The sequence below is a fragment of the Grampus griseus genome (genome assembly GCF_964374135.1).
Source record: "Grampus griseus genome assembly, chromosome: 2".
Classification (NCBI taxonomy): domain Eukaryota; kingdom Metazoa; phylum Chordata; class Mammalia; order Artiodactyla; family Delphinidae; genus Grampus; species Grampus griseus.
Window position 1 is genome coordinate 119046371 of NC_139018.1, and position 18733 is coordinate 119065103.

Below are 18733 nucleotides of genomic sequence, written 5' to 3' on the forward strand. Positions count from 1 at the left end.
TTCTGCTGTAGGCTACACATAGCTGTTATTGCTGAATTAAACTACATAACCATGTTTAGATGCTTGCAGCTTCTCTTTAGGTGGTATCTGAGAAATAGAAGATGGAACATTGAATTAGAAGAAAGCGTAGTATTAAAAAAACTATAAAGGAGTCAATTGATAAAGTAATATGGAGTGCCTTATGATATATGTAGTACTTAGTAAAGATTGATCAGATAGACGGACTGAGTAGTTTCTTATGTATATTCTTTTGTTGTTTATTCTTATAAATTTAATTTTGAATAGTCTTTTAGAAAGAATATGCAGTGATCCCTTGGAAGTTCTAAAAGGCTTGACAATTCCTTAGGACACTACCTAATTTATCTTATGTTAGAACTATAATTTATAGCAAATATGGGCCTTTTGCCACCAAATCTTGGATTTATTCTTTAAATGGTGATGAAAAGCTCATAATTTTTATGGCAAATGATGTGTGAAGCATAATCAAAAATATGGTGTCTGATATATATTGGTAATAAATAGTTTGTTACTGGCAATTCTTGTGAAATGTGATTTAAATCATAAATTATGCCATTGGGTCCTAATTACAAAGTTCTTTACAAGATATTGTGCTCTTCTGATTAAAAAAGAAGTACCGTATAATTCTACAGATGTATATTGGAAACAATATTGTTCTAGACTATGGGGATACAAAAGTGAACAGGCATGGTGTTTGTCTTCTAAGAACTTTCATGCCATCCCAGGAATTGTGAATTGTTGTGAATTGCTACAACTTTTCTGGAGAACAGTTTGCGTCAATCAGTATTAAAAGCCTTGAAAATGTGTCTATCTCTTGATCTAACACTCCTAGGAATTTGTCATAAGAAGAGAATCTTAAGAAGTGCATAAAGATTTCTAACCTTAACCGTAAAGAATTTCACCTCTCGTGAGAAGGCAATTTTTTTTATCGTAAAAAAGGAAAAGTTATACAAACAGCGACTTGATTTGGCAAAAACAAAAGTCTAATTTTCTCCCCTTTTCTTGCTCCCTTTGAGTGAACAGAAAGGGAGGAAAAAAGACAAGAAATGCTATCCACTGATACACAATGCAGCAATTTCTTCCTCTGGCATATTCTTCAGTGCTGTCCTCTTCCTCTTTCCATTCTCATTCTGTGGCTCTGGAAGCATTTCTGCCCCTGAAGGCTTGCCTTGGAGTCTCTGGCCCCCAGCTCTGGGATTAGGTTCATCAAGGATAGAGGGGGTTTAGGAGGCTGAGGAGAAGGAAGGGGTTGCAGTGGTAGAAGTAGGAGGCTTAGAGGAAGAAGGGCCTATTTTGTTGAAGGTTGCACAGAATCTGACTTAGTAATCCGTGGAAGCAGAACAGGTAGAGTAACTTGGCTAAGTTTCAGCCAAAAAGGTCTTACTGGACTAAAAGGAACTCTTATCTGTTGAGGATAAGTGCAGAGCTTTGGCTATGAGGATGCTCGTCTCTGCATTGTTTATAATAATAAAAAATTACTAATAACCCAAATGATTATGGAAACTAGTTGAACTGATATGCTCATATATTAATAAAAAGGTGAAGAATATAGCAATTGGTATATACAATAGAGTAAACAAAAAAATATGTATTTTGTCAGTTTAGTTGTGCAACCAGCCTTATAGTCCTGTATGTACCTGGCTTCCCTTCATTCATACCCTCTTTGTAAATTTCAAGCTCTGGGTACATTTTACACCCTGCTTTGTTCACTCCAACTCCAGATCTGAAGATTATTGCTGAATTTAAAGCCACAGAACCATGACATTTGATCATCAGTGCCCCTTTTTCTCATTTCTCATTGCCGTTTTCCACAAGGATAGTTCCAAAATTTTCTCCTTTCCTCGTGCCTGTGGTATGCTTCCTTATCCTTTCACATGATAGGAATACCTAAGCTTCCTTCCATTCTTCCTCTTGATTCTCTGCTTCATGATCGGCAGCTGCCAACATTTTGGCTCTCTTCATTAATTGAAAACTTATAATTGTATGTGAACAAGTCTTATAATTGTATGTGAACAAGTCTTAATTTCTCTTGAAAACTTTGAGTGCAGGGACCATTCTTGTTCATCTTTGTGTTTCTGGTGTTTGAAATTATTTCAAATGACCATGAACTATTGGTGGTCTCTTGATAGTCCACAGTAGCTATGGATGGTTATTAGTTGGTTCCAAGATACTGTCCAAAAGCTTCTTTTTTGAAGTTGGAAGCATATTTGAACAATTGAAACTTTAGCAAAATTGCTGTGTAGTATTGTATTTTAAAGGCAGATTTACATTATCAGTTATTTTGGTATTCATTTTGCCTGAAGCAACAGAACTTTAGTAATTGATTTCATAATCATTATTTCTAGATATACTGTACTGTTTAGCAGTATTGCTGCAAGTGAATGTAATTGGTAGTAGTTGATTCCCAGTTTGATGGTTAATGTGTTCTAAGGATTTTAAATTTAGATACATTTATCAGTTTGTTATTGAACATGGATTAGTGGGAAAGTTGCTTGGAAATAATAAAATTTTTTTTCTAACAGTAGAATACTAATTTGTATTCTCTGTTTTTATTAGGTAAGACTATCAGTAATAGAGTGATAGACACAGCCCAAATTTTTGCTACTGAGCAAGTATTTTATAAATACATTTATAAAACTGAATATTGCATACAGTTTTCTTTAAAGCACACATGCTTACCAATTAGAGTAAAAATAAAGTTTGTATTACAACATTCTTTTCCTTTTTTTCTTTCTCTTTTTAGGCCTCATTGCTACGATTTCAGAGTACCCTGGTAATAGCTGAGCATGCAAATGATACCCTAGCACCCATTACATTAAATACCATCACTGCAGCCAATCGTCTTGGAGGTGAAGTGTCCTGTTTAGTAGCTGGAACCAAATGTGACAAGGTGAGAAATTTTTAAGGTCAACCATAGCAAATATAATCTCCATCAAGAGACAGGGAAAGATGGAGACAGAGAATTATGCTGAGGACTGTAACCCAAACTGGTCTCTGATCCTCATAAATGCTGAATGTCACAACCGTTACTACGTGTGAAAAAAGGAACTAAAAGGTTTGCTCACCAGCCATTTTATCTTTTGAAATGAGGTAGAATACTTAATTTAGTTCCACTGGCACCATCATGTACCATCAGGTACCAAGTAGAGTGATAATATTTGAGTCCCCTTAGAGGTTAATAGCTGATCCCTTTTTGTATTGATGAATATGCTTGCTAATTGCTTTTAATTCCTGTAAGTGGTAAATCTGGAAAAAGTATCATGCGTGTTAATTTTTAATTGGTGTAAGAATTCAAATGTAAGTATTATGCTTTCTAAACTATAGCTGCTACTAAAAGGTGTTCTTCATTTTGGTTGTTGTTGAAATAAGACAGTGACAGCTTTGTAAACTAACCCCCTGGAAAGGAGCTCTAATGTGGTATGCAGAGTCTGTACCTCTGGGCTGTAGTGTAGTTGAAATTGTGCTTCAATTAAGCTTACCCAGCTTGAGCCGCCCGTTCCCTCTCACTATACAGGAGTTGCCAGTTGTATAGCTGGGGGCTTGGACCTCAGAGGAAGAAATCCCTAATAGAGCATATTTCTTTTTAGAGGATTTAATTTATTTTTTATTAAATGGCATTGTTGCAGAGCATGTGATATAATGCAGGTTCAGAATGTTAGTGTTGCTTCTGTCCATATTCTTATGTGAAATTGGTATCTTAAAAGAATGTATTCAAGCAGGTTTGCGGTTATGTGGATTTCTTTACCAAAATCCTGCTAACACTTGTTGAATCTTATATAGTTATTAACCACAATGTATGATGATATAGCTAAGCTATCTTTTTGGTTGCCCTACTTTCAGATATACTAGTTCTGGATTTGATTATTTATTTTGCTGTGATTTTAAATAATTATTCTAATATGACTTAAAAATATTTGATGCTATTTTATTTACATTATTTTGAGAAAGATCAAAGCAAATCATCTTTTCTTCAGTTACAATTTTATTGTCGTGTCACATTTTAATCTTAAAGAAAAACAATCAGTACCTGTATATAGAGACTCTGTTAATAGCCTAGGCGTATTTCAGTTTTATATTGTTTTCTGTAGCTATCATAAACAACAAGTGACTCTTCTGTGTAGTGCCTGCAGTTTTTGCTGGTTTTTTCTTTTTTTTTAAAAAAAAGATGGTTTTGATAGTACAAGATTGTCTTCCAGTGAACACTTGATTCAGAAGAGGTGCTTTTGCACTGCATTCTTTCTTCAGTGAATATTGTTACAATCTTACCCTCCATCAAGGGGGAGGGGACAGGAGGCACAGCATTTTATGCCTACACCTCAGTGAATCAGCATGGAGGTAAACAAGACAGTAGACCATAATATGATTACCATGTTTCTCCTAAAGCAGAAACTAGTTATGCTGTAATTAAAGAGATTTAAAAGAAGGAATTCTAATTGTCTTCTGTATACAGGAAGTCTGAGTGGTCAAAAAGCTTATCCAGAACCCCATCCTGATTCTGAACAGAAGAAATGAGGATTTCAAATACAAAATATTTTGCTTCATCATAGATAAATATATGTCAGTGAGTAGGAACTCAGTGGTTCACAGGGGACTGTTATATAAGATTTTCTTTATTGCCCAGATTCACTCACTAATTTTAAAATCAGCAGAAATTATTATTGCCAGATAAAGTGCAGTAGTCTGTATACCAATGTGGTTAACTCCTGTTCTTTAGCTCTAGGAGCCCTGAGTCTGAAGTGTATTGGCTGTGTTGTTATTGTGAAAGAATCTAACTGTTGCTTCATTTTCACCATTTCTAAAATGATGAATTTACATTTGCACTGAGTGAAAGGAAAGAGCACAATGTACAACAAAATTTGAGTAGGCAGCTGTGTTGATTTTGGTTTATCAATTAGTACTTCTCTTTTTCAAGGCAGGAATTTTTGTTTAAGGTCAGTGGACAGTAAGATCAATTGGCTTAAGATTTTCTTTGTTAAATAATTTTTTAATTTCTCAAATAGTCCTTTTTCCCATAAGAACAGTTTTTACAGTTGGCCATTAAGACTTTATGCTCTGTTGATAATTGTAGTGGTGGATCTATCAGTATCTTTCTGTTAGATGGATAATTGAAAACTCTTTTATTCATAGGTGGCACAAGATCTCTGCAAAGTAACAGGTGTAGCAAAAGTTCTGGTGGCTCAGCATGATGTGTACAAAGGCCTCCTTCCAGGTGAGTTTTTCCAGTAGAAATAAATAAGTTTATGAATTTATGAAATAAATAAAATACTATGAAATGTGTTTATCAAATGTGTTTAATTCTCAGAGGAACTGACACCATTGATTTTGGCAACTCAGAAGCAGTTTAATTACACACACATCTGCGCTGGAGCATCTGCCTTTGGAAAGGTGAGAAGATTGAGACTGGAATCTGATGTCACTACTTGGAAGCATTAGATTTCATTGTGCTGAAAATGTACAACAGACTTTGTTTAGATAGCTAATCCTGGCTTTCAGAATTAATGTGGTAGTTTTGCTAAAATTTATTCTTTCAAGATTTTGTTATAATTTCTGTGAAAATGCTATCTCCAGGTTTTCCATTTTGTCACAGAGACAACTCTGTTCTTTCAAGATTTTGTCATAATTTATTAGAATGCCTCTTCCAGATTTTCAGATTTTGTTATGGAGAAAAACTCTATTTAAAAAAAATCATTTTTCTTTAAAAACAATGTTGAACTTTCTCATTGTGTGAATGTCATTTGTATTAGTAACCCATCATAAGAGATGGCTTTGTTTGGGTGACTGATGGATATTTAGAAAGGCCAAATTTATCTACTTGGGGGATTTGGGAAGGGCTGTGTGGTGGCTGAAGACATCCTTAGGGTAGAGAAAGGTGTAATCTGATCATGTGCATTGTGATATGTCTGAAGAAAGAATGTGCTATGAGATGGGTCGTGGTCTGCATGAAGTTTAAAAAAAGGGAGGGGGAATGTAGGGGGAGCCCAAGAGAAGGAATTTGTCAGTGGGTCTTTCTTGCTCTCCCTGTGACCATGGGTATTATTCTAGCTCCCTTTTCTTTTATCCCATTCTTAATAAGCTGCAGCTTGTAGCTTTTATTTTTACCTTTAAAGATGGTAAATTAAGTTGTACACGAATACATTCTTATTATAAAAGATGCATACAGTAAAGCAGTATGCAGAGCAAGGTATCACAATTCCCCTTTCTTATTCCCAGCTCTCTTCCCTCTTCCAAAGTACTGGTGTTAACAGTTGTACATTCTTTTAAGCCTTTTCCTGTGGATTTTCAAATTATAATAAATGTACTTTTTTTTTTTTTTTTTTTTTTTTACTTCTAGAATGTGATAGTATAGCATGAATTGTTTTGTGACTGGTGGTTTTCACTTAGGAGTATATCTTGAAAATATTTGCTCATAATGTGTCTATCTCATTTTTTAAATGGCTGCATAATATTTCATAGTTAGCCAAGGATGGACAGTTAGGTTGTTTCTAATTTTTTGTATTTATAAACTTTGCTGTGAAGAAACGTCCTTGTATATACCTTTGTATACATGGGCTGGTATTTATTTAGAACAGAGTTCTAGAAGTGAAATAGCTGGGTCAAGACTACGTGCTTTTAAAATTTTGATGTATATTGCTAAATTGCTCTCATGAAAGGATGCCTCAGTTTGCACTCCACCAGTTGCATAGCTTGCCAACACTTGCTATTGTACATTTTAACATTTCCCCCAATCTGATGTGTGAAAAATATATCTTTAAAAATTTTGCATTTCTCTGATTGATAGTGAGATCAAATATCTTTTCATATAGTTATCAGTCATTTAAATTTCTTTTTTGAATTGTCTTGATTTGACTTTTTTTCCTTTTACATTCACAATTGTAATTGATTTTTAAATATGAGTTTGGGGAATAAGATATAAGCTCTTTCATCAGCTAACCATGTCTAGTGGTAATAGCAGTGAGTTCCCAATACATTGATCCCTTTTCTTGCAAAATGAATAGTGTTTGTGAATATTTATATGTAGTGCAATATTGCTTCTAGACGTGAATCACTGCAAACATGTAGGGATCTTGCACTGTCACCCATGTGAATTGCTCTAGTTTGTTTTTAAGCTCAGAATTATCACTTTGAATTCATTAAATTTTTTCTTTTAAGATTAGTAGAATTTCTGGGCAATAACAGAATTTGTAATCTACAATGTAAGTACATGAGTTTAATGAATAATTGTTCTTTTACTAATAACAGTGTGACAACAATTAGGTTGTCACATTGCAAACTATCATAAGTTTTCCCATTTTTGTGTGGGGTTTGGTAATTGCTAAGTAAGATGGTTCTATATATATGATATATGACTCTGGGCTAGTCATTTACCTTCCTGAAATCTGTTTTCTGATATGTAAAATGATGCGGTTTGGCCAAGTGATGTCTATGATCTACCAACTAGAAATGTTAAAATGGAATGGGTTTTTTCTATGGCAGGTTTCACTTCCCTTGGAAATGATTAAGTCAGAGGCTTGACATCCAGCTCCTGTACTTTGGATTGTTGTACATGAGCATTGAACTAAAAGATCTTTATGGACCATTCCATCTCTGAGAGTTTGGTTCTGTGTTGGGTGATTTAAACAATTTCGTGAGTCTGAGTTTCTGTGATGACAGTTTACCTAAAAGATTGTTAAACCAAGAAGGGGTGTTTGTTGTATCTGATTAGCTAGATTTTAATACTCTAGCCTTGATTGCTATGTTGTGGCATATGGGAGTTTTGAGAACAAAGGTCACATAATAGTAGCTGTTGCTGCAGCCTCTGAATGGATTTGGAATGAGGAAGAGTCCATCAGATTAAGCTAAACAATTGGCTGTATAACAGTTCTTCACCAATTGTGTTTTCAAGATACCACACCTTTGTACTGGTATGCTAGAGTTTAAAAATCTGTCATCTTTTTGTGCATCAAAAGAAAACTGTGTTAGTTATTGCCTCTCCTTCCCTGAAACCATGTGGTTGAGCCTGTTGGATAGTGTAGAAATAGATCTGTTTACCATCCATCCTCTCAGGACATTCAGACAGAAGATCAGACCTGGAAAAACATGTGCCTTTAAGTACTGTGGTAAATTTTTTTCAAGAAGTGCTAAAATAAAACAAGGGATAATAGAAGTACAAAGTATATTAAATTTCAAGTTTAGAAAGTTCTAAAACTTTAAAAAGAAGCACGGTCTGCGTATCATAAAATTTGTAAGAGAATCTGCTCAGCCAGGTAACAATATTCCAGCAGTATTTCCTGAACAATTTAAAGAAGGTGGCTCAGGAAAAAGAGTTATTTACTGAAGTAGGCTTTAAATGCTGACAAATTTGGTTTGTTTTAAAAGCACGTGTCTTCTAAACCTCTTATTTATCAAGTTAGAGCTATGTTTAATGGAATTTTAATTATTTTCCCAAGCCCTTTATTTCCTATGAAATCTTAATTTTTTCTAGTTGTGGATTTATAAACTACAGTACTTTTCAGTAGCCCTTTTATCATGGTTGAAAGGGGATTACTATATAACATAGGTAGCAATAGATTGAAAATTAGAAAATCTTTATAGATTTTCAGATGCAACAGGAGGAAATTTGATTCAGGCTTTTAACACTTGTTAGCATCGATTTATGTAGAACTGCTTATTAGATACGGGGCAGAGACACAAGAAGCAGAAGACACACAACCTCTGTTCTCAGGGTGCTTTATAAATTTAGTTGAGGGTCATATAGTATGTATATTAAAAAGTATTTTAAAACAAAATACACGTTAGTGCCAATTAAATAGTATAATTGTACATGCGTGCAAGAGGATGAAGAATAAAGGAGTGATTAGAGGATAATCCTGAGAGAATTCTTAGAGGAACAGAGAGAGTTTGGGGATGGAGTGAGGAGAGGAGCTTGAGTACTGTCATAATGAAAGTTTGCCTGCTAGAGGTAGTATCATGTGCTGAGTTTAGGAGATGCCATGGAGTAAGCTCTCTGTAGAAAGTAGTGTACAATTCACCTTTTCTATTTATGTGATCAAAGCAACACTTCACTTTTAAAATTACACGTAGATGGTGTCATCATCTAAGAGAACCTCTGAGTCTAGAAAGCATGGATATTCATTCTTCACTAACTGATTCTGTTTTAGAGCCTGAGAGTCAGAGAAATTTAGAGTAGAAGCATAGAGATTCTCTTCCTCTCTTTGTGAGGTGAAGTAACTAAGGCCTGGGAATATTGTGGCTTGCCCAATGGTCCCTGCTAGTGGGAGCAAAGTTACCACATGTATCTATTCCAAAGATGTTATACGCATATACAAGGAAAAGCACGTACATTAATTTTTGTTGAGATATATTGTGTGTGTGTGTGTGTATATATATATATATATATAGAGAGAGAGAGAGAGAGAGAGAGGCATTGTGCTTTACTTTTCTCATTTTTTAAAATTATATGGATGAACTATAATTTATAAACCTATCCCCTATTGATGGACACTTAGGTTAGTTTTGGTCTTTTTAAATGCAACATCACTTTTTAAAAAGGTGAAAATGTCTGCTTTGAAATTTTTTGTTTCATGTACATTAAATAAACATATACAAGTATGTTCTTTCTCAGTATTTGAGAATTTTACTACTACTCTAAATATTTTTCTATATTATCTAAATTCAGTAGTCTATAACTGTCACACTTCATAAATGATGATCATTAAAGCAAATATCGTATCTCATAATTCAGCATACTGAGTTAAGGTAATTTATTGCTATAAAACTCTTACTGTAGTTAGAGTAATCATCGACTCTTACTTATGCTCAAAGACTATCCAAAAAGTTGTGCTTGAAATTGTGGTATGTCTAAAGATGCATGTGAAATACAAAAGATTCAAATTAAAATTTCTACAGAATTTCCATTTAGAGAATGTTATTGCTTATACTTTATAGCCATCCATCAGCATGTATGTGTGTAACTCACTACTTATTTTGCTTTTAGAACCTTTTGCCCAGAATAGCAGCCAAACTTGATGTTGCCCCTATTTCTGACATCATTGCAATCAAATCACCTGACACATTTGTGAGAACCATTTATGCAGGTAAGTACCCAAGGAAGATAATTAATCAGTATGTTAAATTTTTGAAAACTTTAAAAGCAGAGATTAATCTTGAAGATAGGATTTTGAAATATGGACCATCTTAAAGATTTCTGAGGAAAATCTTAGTCTTAGAATTGCTGCTGGACCATGACATGACATTCTCTCTGGTAAATCTGGAACACACTTCTTTCCTTCCTAATCATTCAGTGTACAGAGTGAGATTTTTCCAGTGATCAATAAAAATTAGATTTACTATTTAGTATATTTTGTAAGTGGCACCTGGAAAAGAAAATTTTCTATTTTTTTTAAGTAGTATTTTCTTTTTTTTTTAACATCTTTATTGTAAAGTAGTATTTTCAGTCTTCTTTGCTGCTTTTACTTCATTTCCATCTGCATTACGATATTCATTTTGGTATCTCTTTAGTTGATCTTTTGGTAAGCATGCTGGTCTCTAGTGGGGCTGGAGAAGGCAGTGAACTCTTTGTTCTTTCTGATTGAAGTTGTGTGTTTCAGTATAAATGGGCAATTCTCAAATCAGATCTTTCATCGTTAGTAGTGTTTAAAGGAAAATATTTGGTCATAGTTTAGGTCACTCTTAATGTGATTGCTAATCCATAAGAAATGTTTCAAATCCTTTAAAAGTCTTGATGCATCACACTTTCTGTCCTTTATGCCTGATCATGTTTTCACTTATTTTCCTCCCTTAGCAAGGCATAGTAGCTTCGTTCTTAGTAAGTTGTTGCAGCTCGTGTTGTTGAGTTACTGATTATGTTGTTTTTGGAGAAGGAAGCTTTTGTTTATATTCCTTTTAGGAAGAGTGTACCTGATTAGTGTGACTGCCTTTTCCAGTTTGTTTCTTCCACGCAGGTCAGCACTTGTTCTATTTTTAAAGACATCTAAGGTTATACAGAGAGCCACTGATATGTTTCTTCAGTGTGTAGTCCTTTATCCTATACTTAGTAAAGGTAGAAAACAAGTAACTGGTCTACAGTTATTTCTTCCTTCTCTTTGTGAAGTAAATTCTGAACCTCAAAGGAATATTTGGGAGGTTTTTTGCCTTTCATGGTGGTTTTTTAAAAATAAATGTGTATTACAGGAAATGCTTTATGTACAGTGAAGTGTGATGAGAAAGTGAAGGTGTTTTCTGTCCGAGGAACATCTTTTGAAGCTGCAGCAACAAGTGGAGGTAGTGCCAGCTCAGAAAAGGGTGAGTGTTCCTTTGAATTTGTTTGTATTTATTTCAGTTTTTTAGTTTTTAGCTCAGAGATTATATTAGAAGAAGAGAAGGCTTCTAGTTAAATTTCTAATGCAGAGTGTTTGAGACCTCAATCTAAATATTATTCCCAAGTTTATACAAAAATAAGAAATATTTATATCATTTTTGGTCCTCGGATATTTGCTTTGGTGTACATCAAAAGGGTAGGGGGGGCATTAAGATTAATCCGTTATGTTGATGTAAAGATTTTTTACTCCCCTCTCACTGTTGCCTGTTATAATAGAGATTCAATATAATGGAATAATGTCATAATAGTAAACTTATGGAAGGTGTTATACTTTAACATATACAGTATCTTGTTGAACCCCATAGAGAGAGGCTTATTCTAGTTTTATAGCTAGACTCAGAGAGTTAAATGACTTCTCAATGAGCTAATGAGGTGAAGGCTGGAATCTAGTTGTCTTTCATAAAATCAGAGAGAATGAAATTAGTGGCATAAAAAATTCACAGTAACTAACAAAGTTAAATTTCCTGGAATTAATTCTTTGTGTATTTCTCTGAAAAAATTATTTTTTACTGTAGAACTTGAATTCATGCTCTATGTTTTGTTATATGTATCAATATATGCAGCATCAAGTGCTTCCCCAGTGGGGATATCAGAATGGCTTGACCAGAAATTAACAAAAAGCGATCGACCAGAGCTAACAGGTGCCAAAGTGGTGGTATCTGGTGGTAAGTGGAATATTGTAATTTATTAATTTTAAAAAATGATGTAAACTTAAAATACTTTGCTTTTATTAGTACTCATTTTAGAGGAGCACAGGTGTTTTTTCAAATGTAAGAAGTAGGTAAGTTGCAAATATTAGTCCCATTTTACCGATTAGGAAAATGAAATCATGAGTTTAATACACAGTTTGGACTTTCTGTTGCAAATCTGTGTCATTGGCACCAGGGGGAGCATGGTACAAATCTCTCAACTCCATAGCTTTGTCTTTTTGACTGACTTCTGTGTTATTCAGAAGAGTATGGTTGACTTCTGAAATCACAGAAAGAACTGGTTGGAATCTCAGGGCTGTGTTGTGTGATTCCCACCTTTCACTCTTCTTTGAAAGACCTCCAGTGCAGTCCAGGTCTCGCTGTGTTGTATGATTCCCACCCTTCACTCTTCTTTGAAAGACCTCCAGTGCAGTCCAGGTCTCTATGGATAACTCTTTGAAAGTTTTTTCACATTTAGTATCAAAGCTGTTAATATTGCACAAGACTTGCTTCTTTTTGTATGTCATGTTTCTTACTTAAAAAAAAAAAAAAGACCAAGAAACAAACAAAAAGGCCCACATTTTATAGCCTGCTGGCTTTTTAAAAAAATAACTGCTGTGATTTAAAAATCTTCCCAAACTAAACATCAAATGAAATAATTAAGCTTCCATACAGCCTCCTGTTGCAAGTGGCATTGAGAGGAAATAATTTAATATTTCAAAAAAGGTATATCTGACTAGTTTATTCACTTATTTTTAAGAAATGTTTATTGGGTATATGTTCTCTGCCAGGCCCATTGCAAAGTGCTGAAGAAACAAAGAGGAAAAGGCAGATTGTTCTTGCTGTTAAGGAGTTGAAAATCTAGTGGAATGACTTCCATGAAAATAACTTCTTTCAGTTGTTCAGCTAAGTATTGCTAAATATAGCAGTGACCAAGATAGGTAAGGATCTTGTATTGAAAGAGTTTTTCTTCTAGTGGGGAAGACTGATTTTAAAGACTGATTATACCATTAGTTAACCAGTTAGTTAATTACAGTAGTGTTGAATGCTTTATAGGAGAAGTACAGGAGTATCATGGGAGAACTCAGGAAAGGCTTTATAGAGGAGATGGTAGTTGTGTAATATGAAGATTCATTCATGTATACGAAGTTCAAAATTTTTCTGGAATGGAGTTTATATTTGCTCAATTTTTTTTTTCATCTTTTTAAATGAGGTCGGGGTTTGAAGAGTGGAGAGAACTTTAAATTGTTGTACGATTTGGCAGATCAACTACACGCTGCAGGTAAAGTTACTTTCCTTAGTAGAAAAATGTTCCCATTTCGTTGGAAATATTTTTTCTTCATTGTTTCTTTTGTATATAAGTCATTCAAAGCTGCAGATTTTTTGCTTTCTCTGGTTTTCAACTTTTCTCTCTGAAACAGTTTTTCTTAGTCTCCAAGTAAATGGTGTAGCGTTCAGTGGAGAGAGGTTGTCTATGTTCTTTTTTATTATTTATATGACACACTTAACATTTGCCACATTTTAGTAGTTTTTTCCATTAAAAAAAATTAAATGTCAGCTTCATCGCCTACTTCAGATTCAGGAATGCCTTATTTTTCCCTTTATTGGTGGTCTAACATAAATCTCTCATACAAGTAGATACTAACATTTAACATTATTTTTTAAATTTATAGGGAAGAGACATCTTGTTATTAAAAGTATATTGAGAATGGAATGATGTTTTTTGAAAAATAAGAAAACTAAAAATATTTTAGTTTTTAATTATACAACCATTACATGAATATGTTCTTCTTTTTATAAAAATATCTGTTTTGTTCTCCCCCTTTTGAGAGTTTTGTGTATAACTTTCTAAGCTTTTCCTGTGCTTCTTTATTACCTAATATGTGTACCCATAGAAACAGTTATGGTTTTGTCTGAATAAAGGCAGGATATCGACTCTTTATAATCAGATGGTGGTATTTGACTGAGGATATTTCATTCATGCATTCATTCACTGAACAAATATTTATCAAGTGTCCGCCATTTGGCAGGCACTATTTTAGGAGCTAAGCGAAAGCAATGAACAAAATAAGCGAAATTATTCTCTCACAGCTCTAGAGGCCACAGGTGTGTTGACGTCAAGGTGTTGGCAGAGCCACACTCCCTCTGGGGGTGAATCTGTTTGTTTCCAGTTACCAGAGGCTGCCTTGGCATCCCTGGGCTTATGGCCGCATCACTCCAGTTTCTGCCTCTGTCCTCATATTACTTTCTTCTCTCTGTATCTGTTTCATATCTCCTTCTGTGTCCTTCTTACAAGGATACTGTGATGACATTTAGAACCCACCTAGATAATTCAGGATAAGTGCCTTCTCCCAAGATCCTTAATTTTTTATCCTATCTGCTGTCATACAGGTAATATTCACAGGTTCTGGGTATTAGAAAGTGACTATATCTTTGGAGAGGCCATTTTTCTGCCTACTACAGACAGTAAACACAATAAATTAGTAAATAATATAGTGTGTTAGAGGGTAGTAAATGCTATGAAAATAATAGAACAGGAAAAGGAGAAGGAGGAGGATTGGAGGGGGAGGATTGCAGGTTTAAATAAGCTGGTCAGAGTATGCCTTAATGAGGAGACATCCGAATAAAGGTTTGAAGAAGGTAAGGAAGCAAGCCATGAGGAAATCTGAGAGAGAGTGTTTCAGGTAGAGGGACCAGTAAAGTGCAAAGGGCTTTTTGCTAAGGCAGGAAGGTGTCTGGCCTCCGTGATGAATAACAAGGAGGCCAGTGTGGCTGGAATGAAAAGTGCAGAAAGGGAGAGTGGTTAAGAGATAAGATTGGAAGTAATAGACCAGATCACATAGGGCTTGTAGGCCTTCGTAAGGAGATTGGTTTTCTCTGAGTAAAATGGGGAACCATTGAGCAAAAGAGTTGCATGATCTGACACATATTAAAAGCATCAGTCTGGCTACAGTTTTGAGAATAGACTATAGGGTGATAAGTCCAGTAACAGGGAGATCAATTAGAAGACTGTTTCAATCATTCAGTAAGAGATGCTCATGGTTTGGACCGGGTTAGTAGCTGTAGATGTGGGGAGAAAGAGTTTTGGGATATATATTTGAAGATAGAACCATTGGGATCTCCTGATAGACTGAATATAGATTATGAGGAAAAGTTTTTATCTGGCAGCTGGTAGGATGGAGTTGCCATTAGCTGAGATGGGGAATACCCCAGGTGGCACAGTTTCCAAGGATAGACCAGCAGTTCAGTTTTGGGCATGCATTCAGGCCACCATATGTGCAGGTTCTGCATCCATGGATTCAGCCAACCATGGATCAGAAATATTCGAGGCGGGGGCTTCCCTGGTGGCGCAGTGGTTAAGAGTCCGCCTGCCGATGCAGGGGACACGGGTTCGTGCCCTGGTTCGGGAGGATCCCACATGCCGCGGAGCGGCTAGGCCCGTGAGCCATGGCCGCTGAGCCTGCGCGTCCGGAGCCTGTGCTCCGCAATGGGAGAGGCCACAACAGTGAGAGGCCCACGTACCGCAAAAAAAAAAAAAAAAAAAATTGGGGGGGGAAGAAATTCCAGAAAGTTCCAAAAAACAATATGAATTTGCCTTGCACTGGCAGCTGTTTATATAACATTTACATTGTATTTATAATTATTTACATAGCATTTACATTATTCAGTATTATAAGTAATTTAGAGATGATTTAAAGTATAGGCATTGCACTTCGCAGATATTACATTTTTTTACAAATTGAAGGTTTGTGGCAACCCTGCTTTGAGCAAGCCTATTGGTGCCATTTTCCCAACAGCATTTGATCACTTAATGTCTCTTGTGTCACATTTTGGTAATTCTCGCAATATTTCAAACTTTTTCATTACTGTTATATTTGTTACGATATGTGATCAGTGACCTTTGATGTTACTATTGCAAAAAGACTGTGACTTGCTGAAGGCTCAGATGATGATTAACATTTTTTAGCAATAAAGTATTTTTAAATTAAGGTACGTACATTATTTTGTTAGACATAATGCTATTGCACATTTAATAGACTACAGTATAGTATAAACATAACCTTTATATGCAAAAAAATCCATGTAACTTGCTTTACTGTGGTGGTTTGGAACCGAACCAGCGATATCTCTGAGGTATGCCTGTATACGTAGGTTATATGCAAATATATGCCATTTTATTGTACATAAGGGATTTGAGCATCCTTGGATTTCAGTATCTTTGTGGGGCGGGGTTCCTGAAACCAGTCCCCTGCGGATACTGAAGAATGACTGTACTAAGTTTTGAGATGTCTAATAATAGACATCCTAATAGAGATGTCAATTAAGCAATTGGTATAGGAATGTGGAGTTCAAAAGTTTGGGCTGGAGATAGAAATTTGGAAATCAATTGCGTTTATTTGGCATTTGAAGCCATGAGACCAGATGAACTCACCAAGGGAACTGAGTGTACATATAGAAGAGGTCCCAGGACTAAGCCTTAGACTCTGCAAGATTAAGAGGTAGGGGAGAAGGGGAGAACGAAGACCAAAAGGAATGGGTAAGTAAGGCAGGAAAATCAGGATAGAGAGTATGATGTTTTGGAATCCAAATGAAGTGTTTCAGTAAGGGAAAGAGTGATGACCTATGTCAAATGCTGCAAGGACGGAAGGTCAAGGAAGGTGAGGACTGAAAGGTGACTAATTGATTCAGCCACTTAGAAGTCATTGGTGACTTTGAGCAGTTTTAGTAATGGGGGTGGTGGGTAGTGGGGGCGAAAACCTGATTGGAGTGGGTTTAAAAGAATGGTCCTAGGTAGTAGTTACCTGGTTGTGTTCACTTTATGATCAGGCATTGAGCAGTAGCACGTTTGTGATTTGTGTGCTTTTCTGTATGTGTGTTATATCTTAATAAAAAAGTTTTTAGAAATAGAATGGGAGGCCTGGCATTGGAGACAGTGAATGCAAACAACTCTTTAGAGGCTTTTAACTATATGGGAGAGCAGAGAAATAGACAGTAGCTAGAGGGGGAGTGGGACGAACAGAGGGACTTTTTAAAGATTGGACAAATAATAGCATACATACATGCTGATAGGAGTGCTTCAGTTAAGAGGGAGAGATTAATCATACACGAGATAGACAGGAGAGTTACTGGAGGGATGTTCTTGAGTAGACGAGAGAGAATATGAACACAGCTGCAGGTTGATGGGTGAATGTGTTAGTTGGAGCATGTGGAAACTCTCTTCTGATTGTTTCAACTTTTTCAGTGAAATAGGCAGAATCTTAAAGAGTATTGGAAGTTTGAAGAGAGAAGGAAAGATATGAAATTATATCGATAGTTTAAGAAAGATGGAGAGAATTAAGGCCTATTTATTTAAAGGAAAACCCAGTTAACATGGCTGAGTATTGGTGTTTTTCTTCAGCCATGCAGAACTATAGTAGGACAGGTATGGAAAAGGTGGAAAGATTGCTTAATCAGTAACCAGAGATGGAGGATTTCCACTTGAGTGTGATGGTGCAAGAGGAGGGCAAAGAAATTAAAGACATATGCAGAGGAGTGATTAGAGTCACTGATCATAGAAATTAAGCTGGGTAAAGAAAGAAGAGAGAACATGAGGGGAGAGAGGGACAATGAATAGAATTGTGGATCCCAGTGTGGTCAGAGGGTTGTTGGAGTAGGGTACTAAAAATAGTCAGCTAGAAAGGGGAGGTCACAGAGAGACTTTGGAAATCAAGATTACTGAGGGATGTTGCTAATGGGCTGGTTGGGGATATGACCATGGGCAGAGTGAAGGACAAGATGACTGGAGGAGAGTTGCTCAAGGAACTGAGAAGCCAGGGTGTCAAAGTCTTCAAGAATTAAGACTAGTATTGGAGAAAGTGACAAAGACCCAGAAGCTAAAAATCATTGAGGAATGAAGGGGATTGACCTGCTGGTTGATAGATGACACAGCAATATATGGGTGACATGATCTGATGACATGAGATTCGAAGCTGAAGGGTTTTAAGGAGGGAGGAGGGGAAACTTTCTGAGAGTGGCAGTGAGGGCCTGGTGTACCACCTCTAGGCCCAGTGGTATGAAGATGGTGGCAGGCAAAGCAACATCTGCTGGAGAGGGCTGCAGGGGAATCCTTGTCCTCAGGGAACATTTAGACAGATAGGTGGAAGATACAGAGACTTGTGGTTTGCTGGTATCAGGCTGTGAATTCCAGAAATCATAGTGTAAGATTTCAGGAATTGGGGAGCCATGGGAGAAGGTGCAGATTGGGGAGCATGCAGGGCATTGTGGGGATCAGTGTATGGGTTATGAAGGATAACCTTTGAGTCTGGGGCTTGTTGCAGTGACTAATGTAAGTGAAGGGCAGAATGTGATCAGTCCTGACTGACTCATGATAGGTAGTGGAGGTGAGTCTGTGAGTGTTAAGAGGTAGTGAGGAGTATTCACTAGGGCTCCCCCTTTTTGTCCTCTCTAGATGGAGATGAAGAGGACCTGAGGCTCATTGTTGACCCCTGCTGGGAGTGGGGTACCTTTTCTCCAAGTACAGGGCCCCTTTTGACTCCTGCTGAATGAGGATAGAAGGCTAGTTAAATTCTCATTTTTATTTTTAGATAGAAAATACTGGTTAAGCCTTTATCTTGTGTTGTATGTAACTCTTCTTTATCTGGTCCTAGGGGTAAAGATATTATAATACCTT

At 36.1% G+C, this 18733-nt stretch overlaps 1 protein-coding gene across 1 annotated transcript in view; it reads left to right on the plus strand.

The window, feature by feature from the left end:
- Nucleotides 1-18733, plus strand: part of ETFA (electron transfer flavoprotein subunit alpha) — an 85529-nt gene that overhangs the window by 10981 nt on the left and 55815 nt on the right. The window contains exons 2-8 of the mRNA XM_082647312.1: nucleotides 2762-2908; nucleotides 5146-5227; nucleotides 5321-5403; nucleotides 9992-10091; nucleotides 11188-11298; nucleotides 11938-12039; nucleotides 13277-13345. Of these exons, the coding sequence (XP_082503438.1) occupies nucleotides 2762-2908; nucleotides 5146-5227; nucleotides 5321-5403; nucleotides 9992-10091; nucleotides 11188-11298; nucleotides 11938-12039; nucleotides 13277-13345 (694 nt within the window). The remainder of the gene's footprint in view (nucleotides 1-2761; nucleotides 2909-5145; nucleotides 5228-5320; nucleotides 5404-9991; nucleotides 10092-11187; nucleotides 11299-11937; nucleotides 12040-13276; nucleotides 13346-18733) is intronic.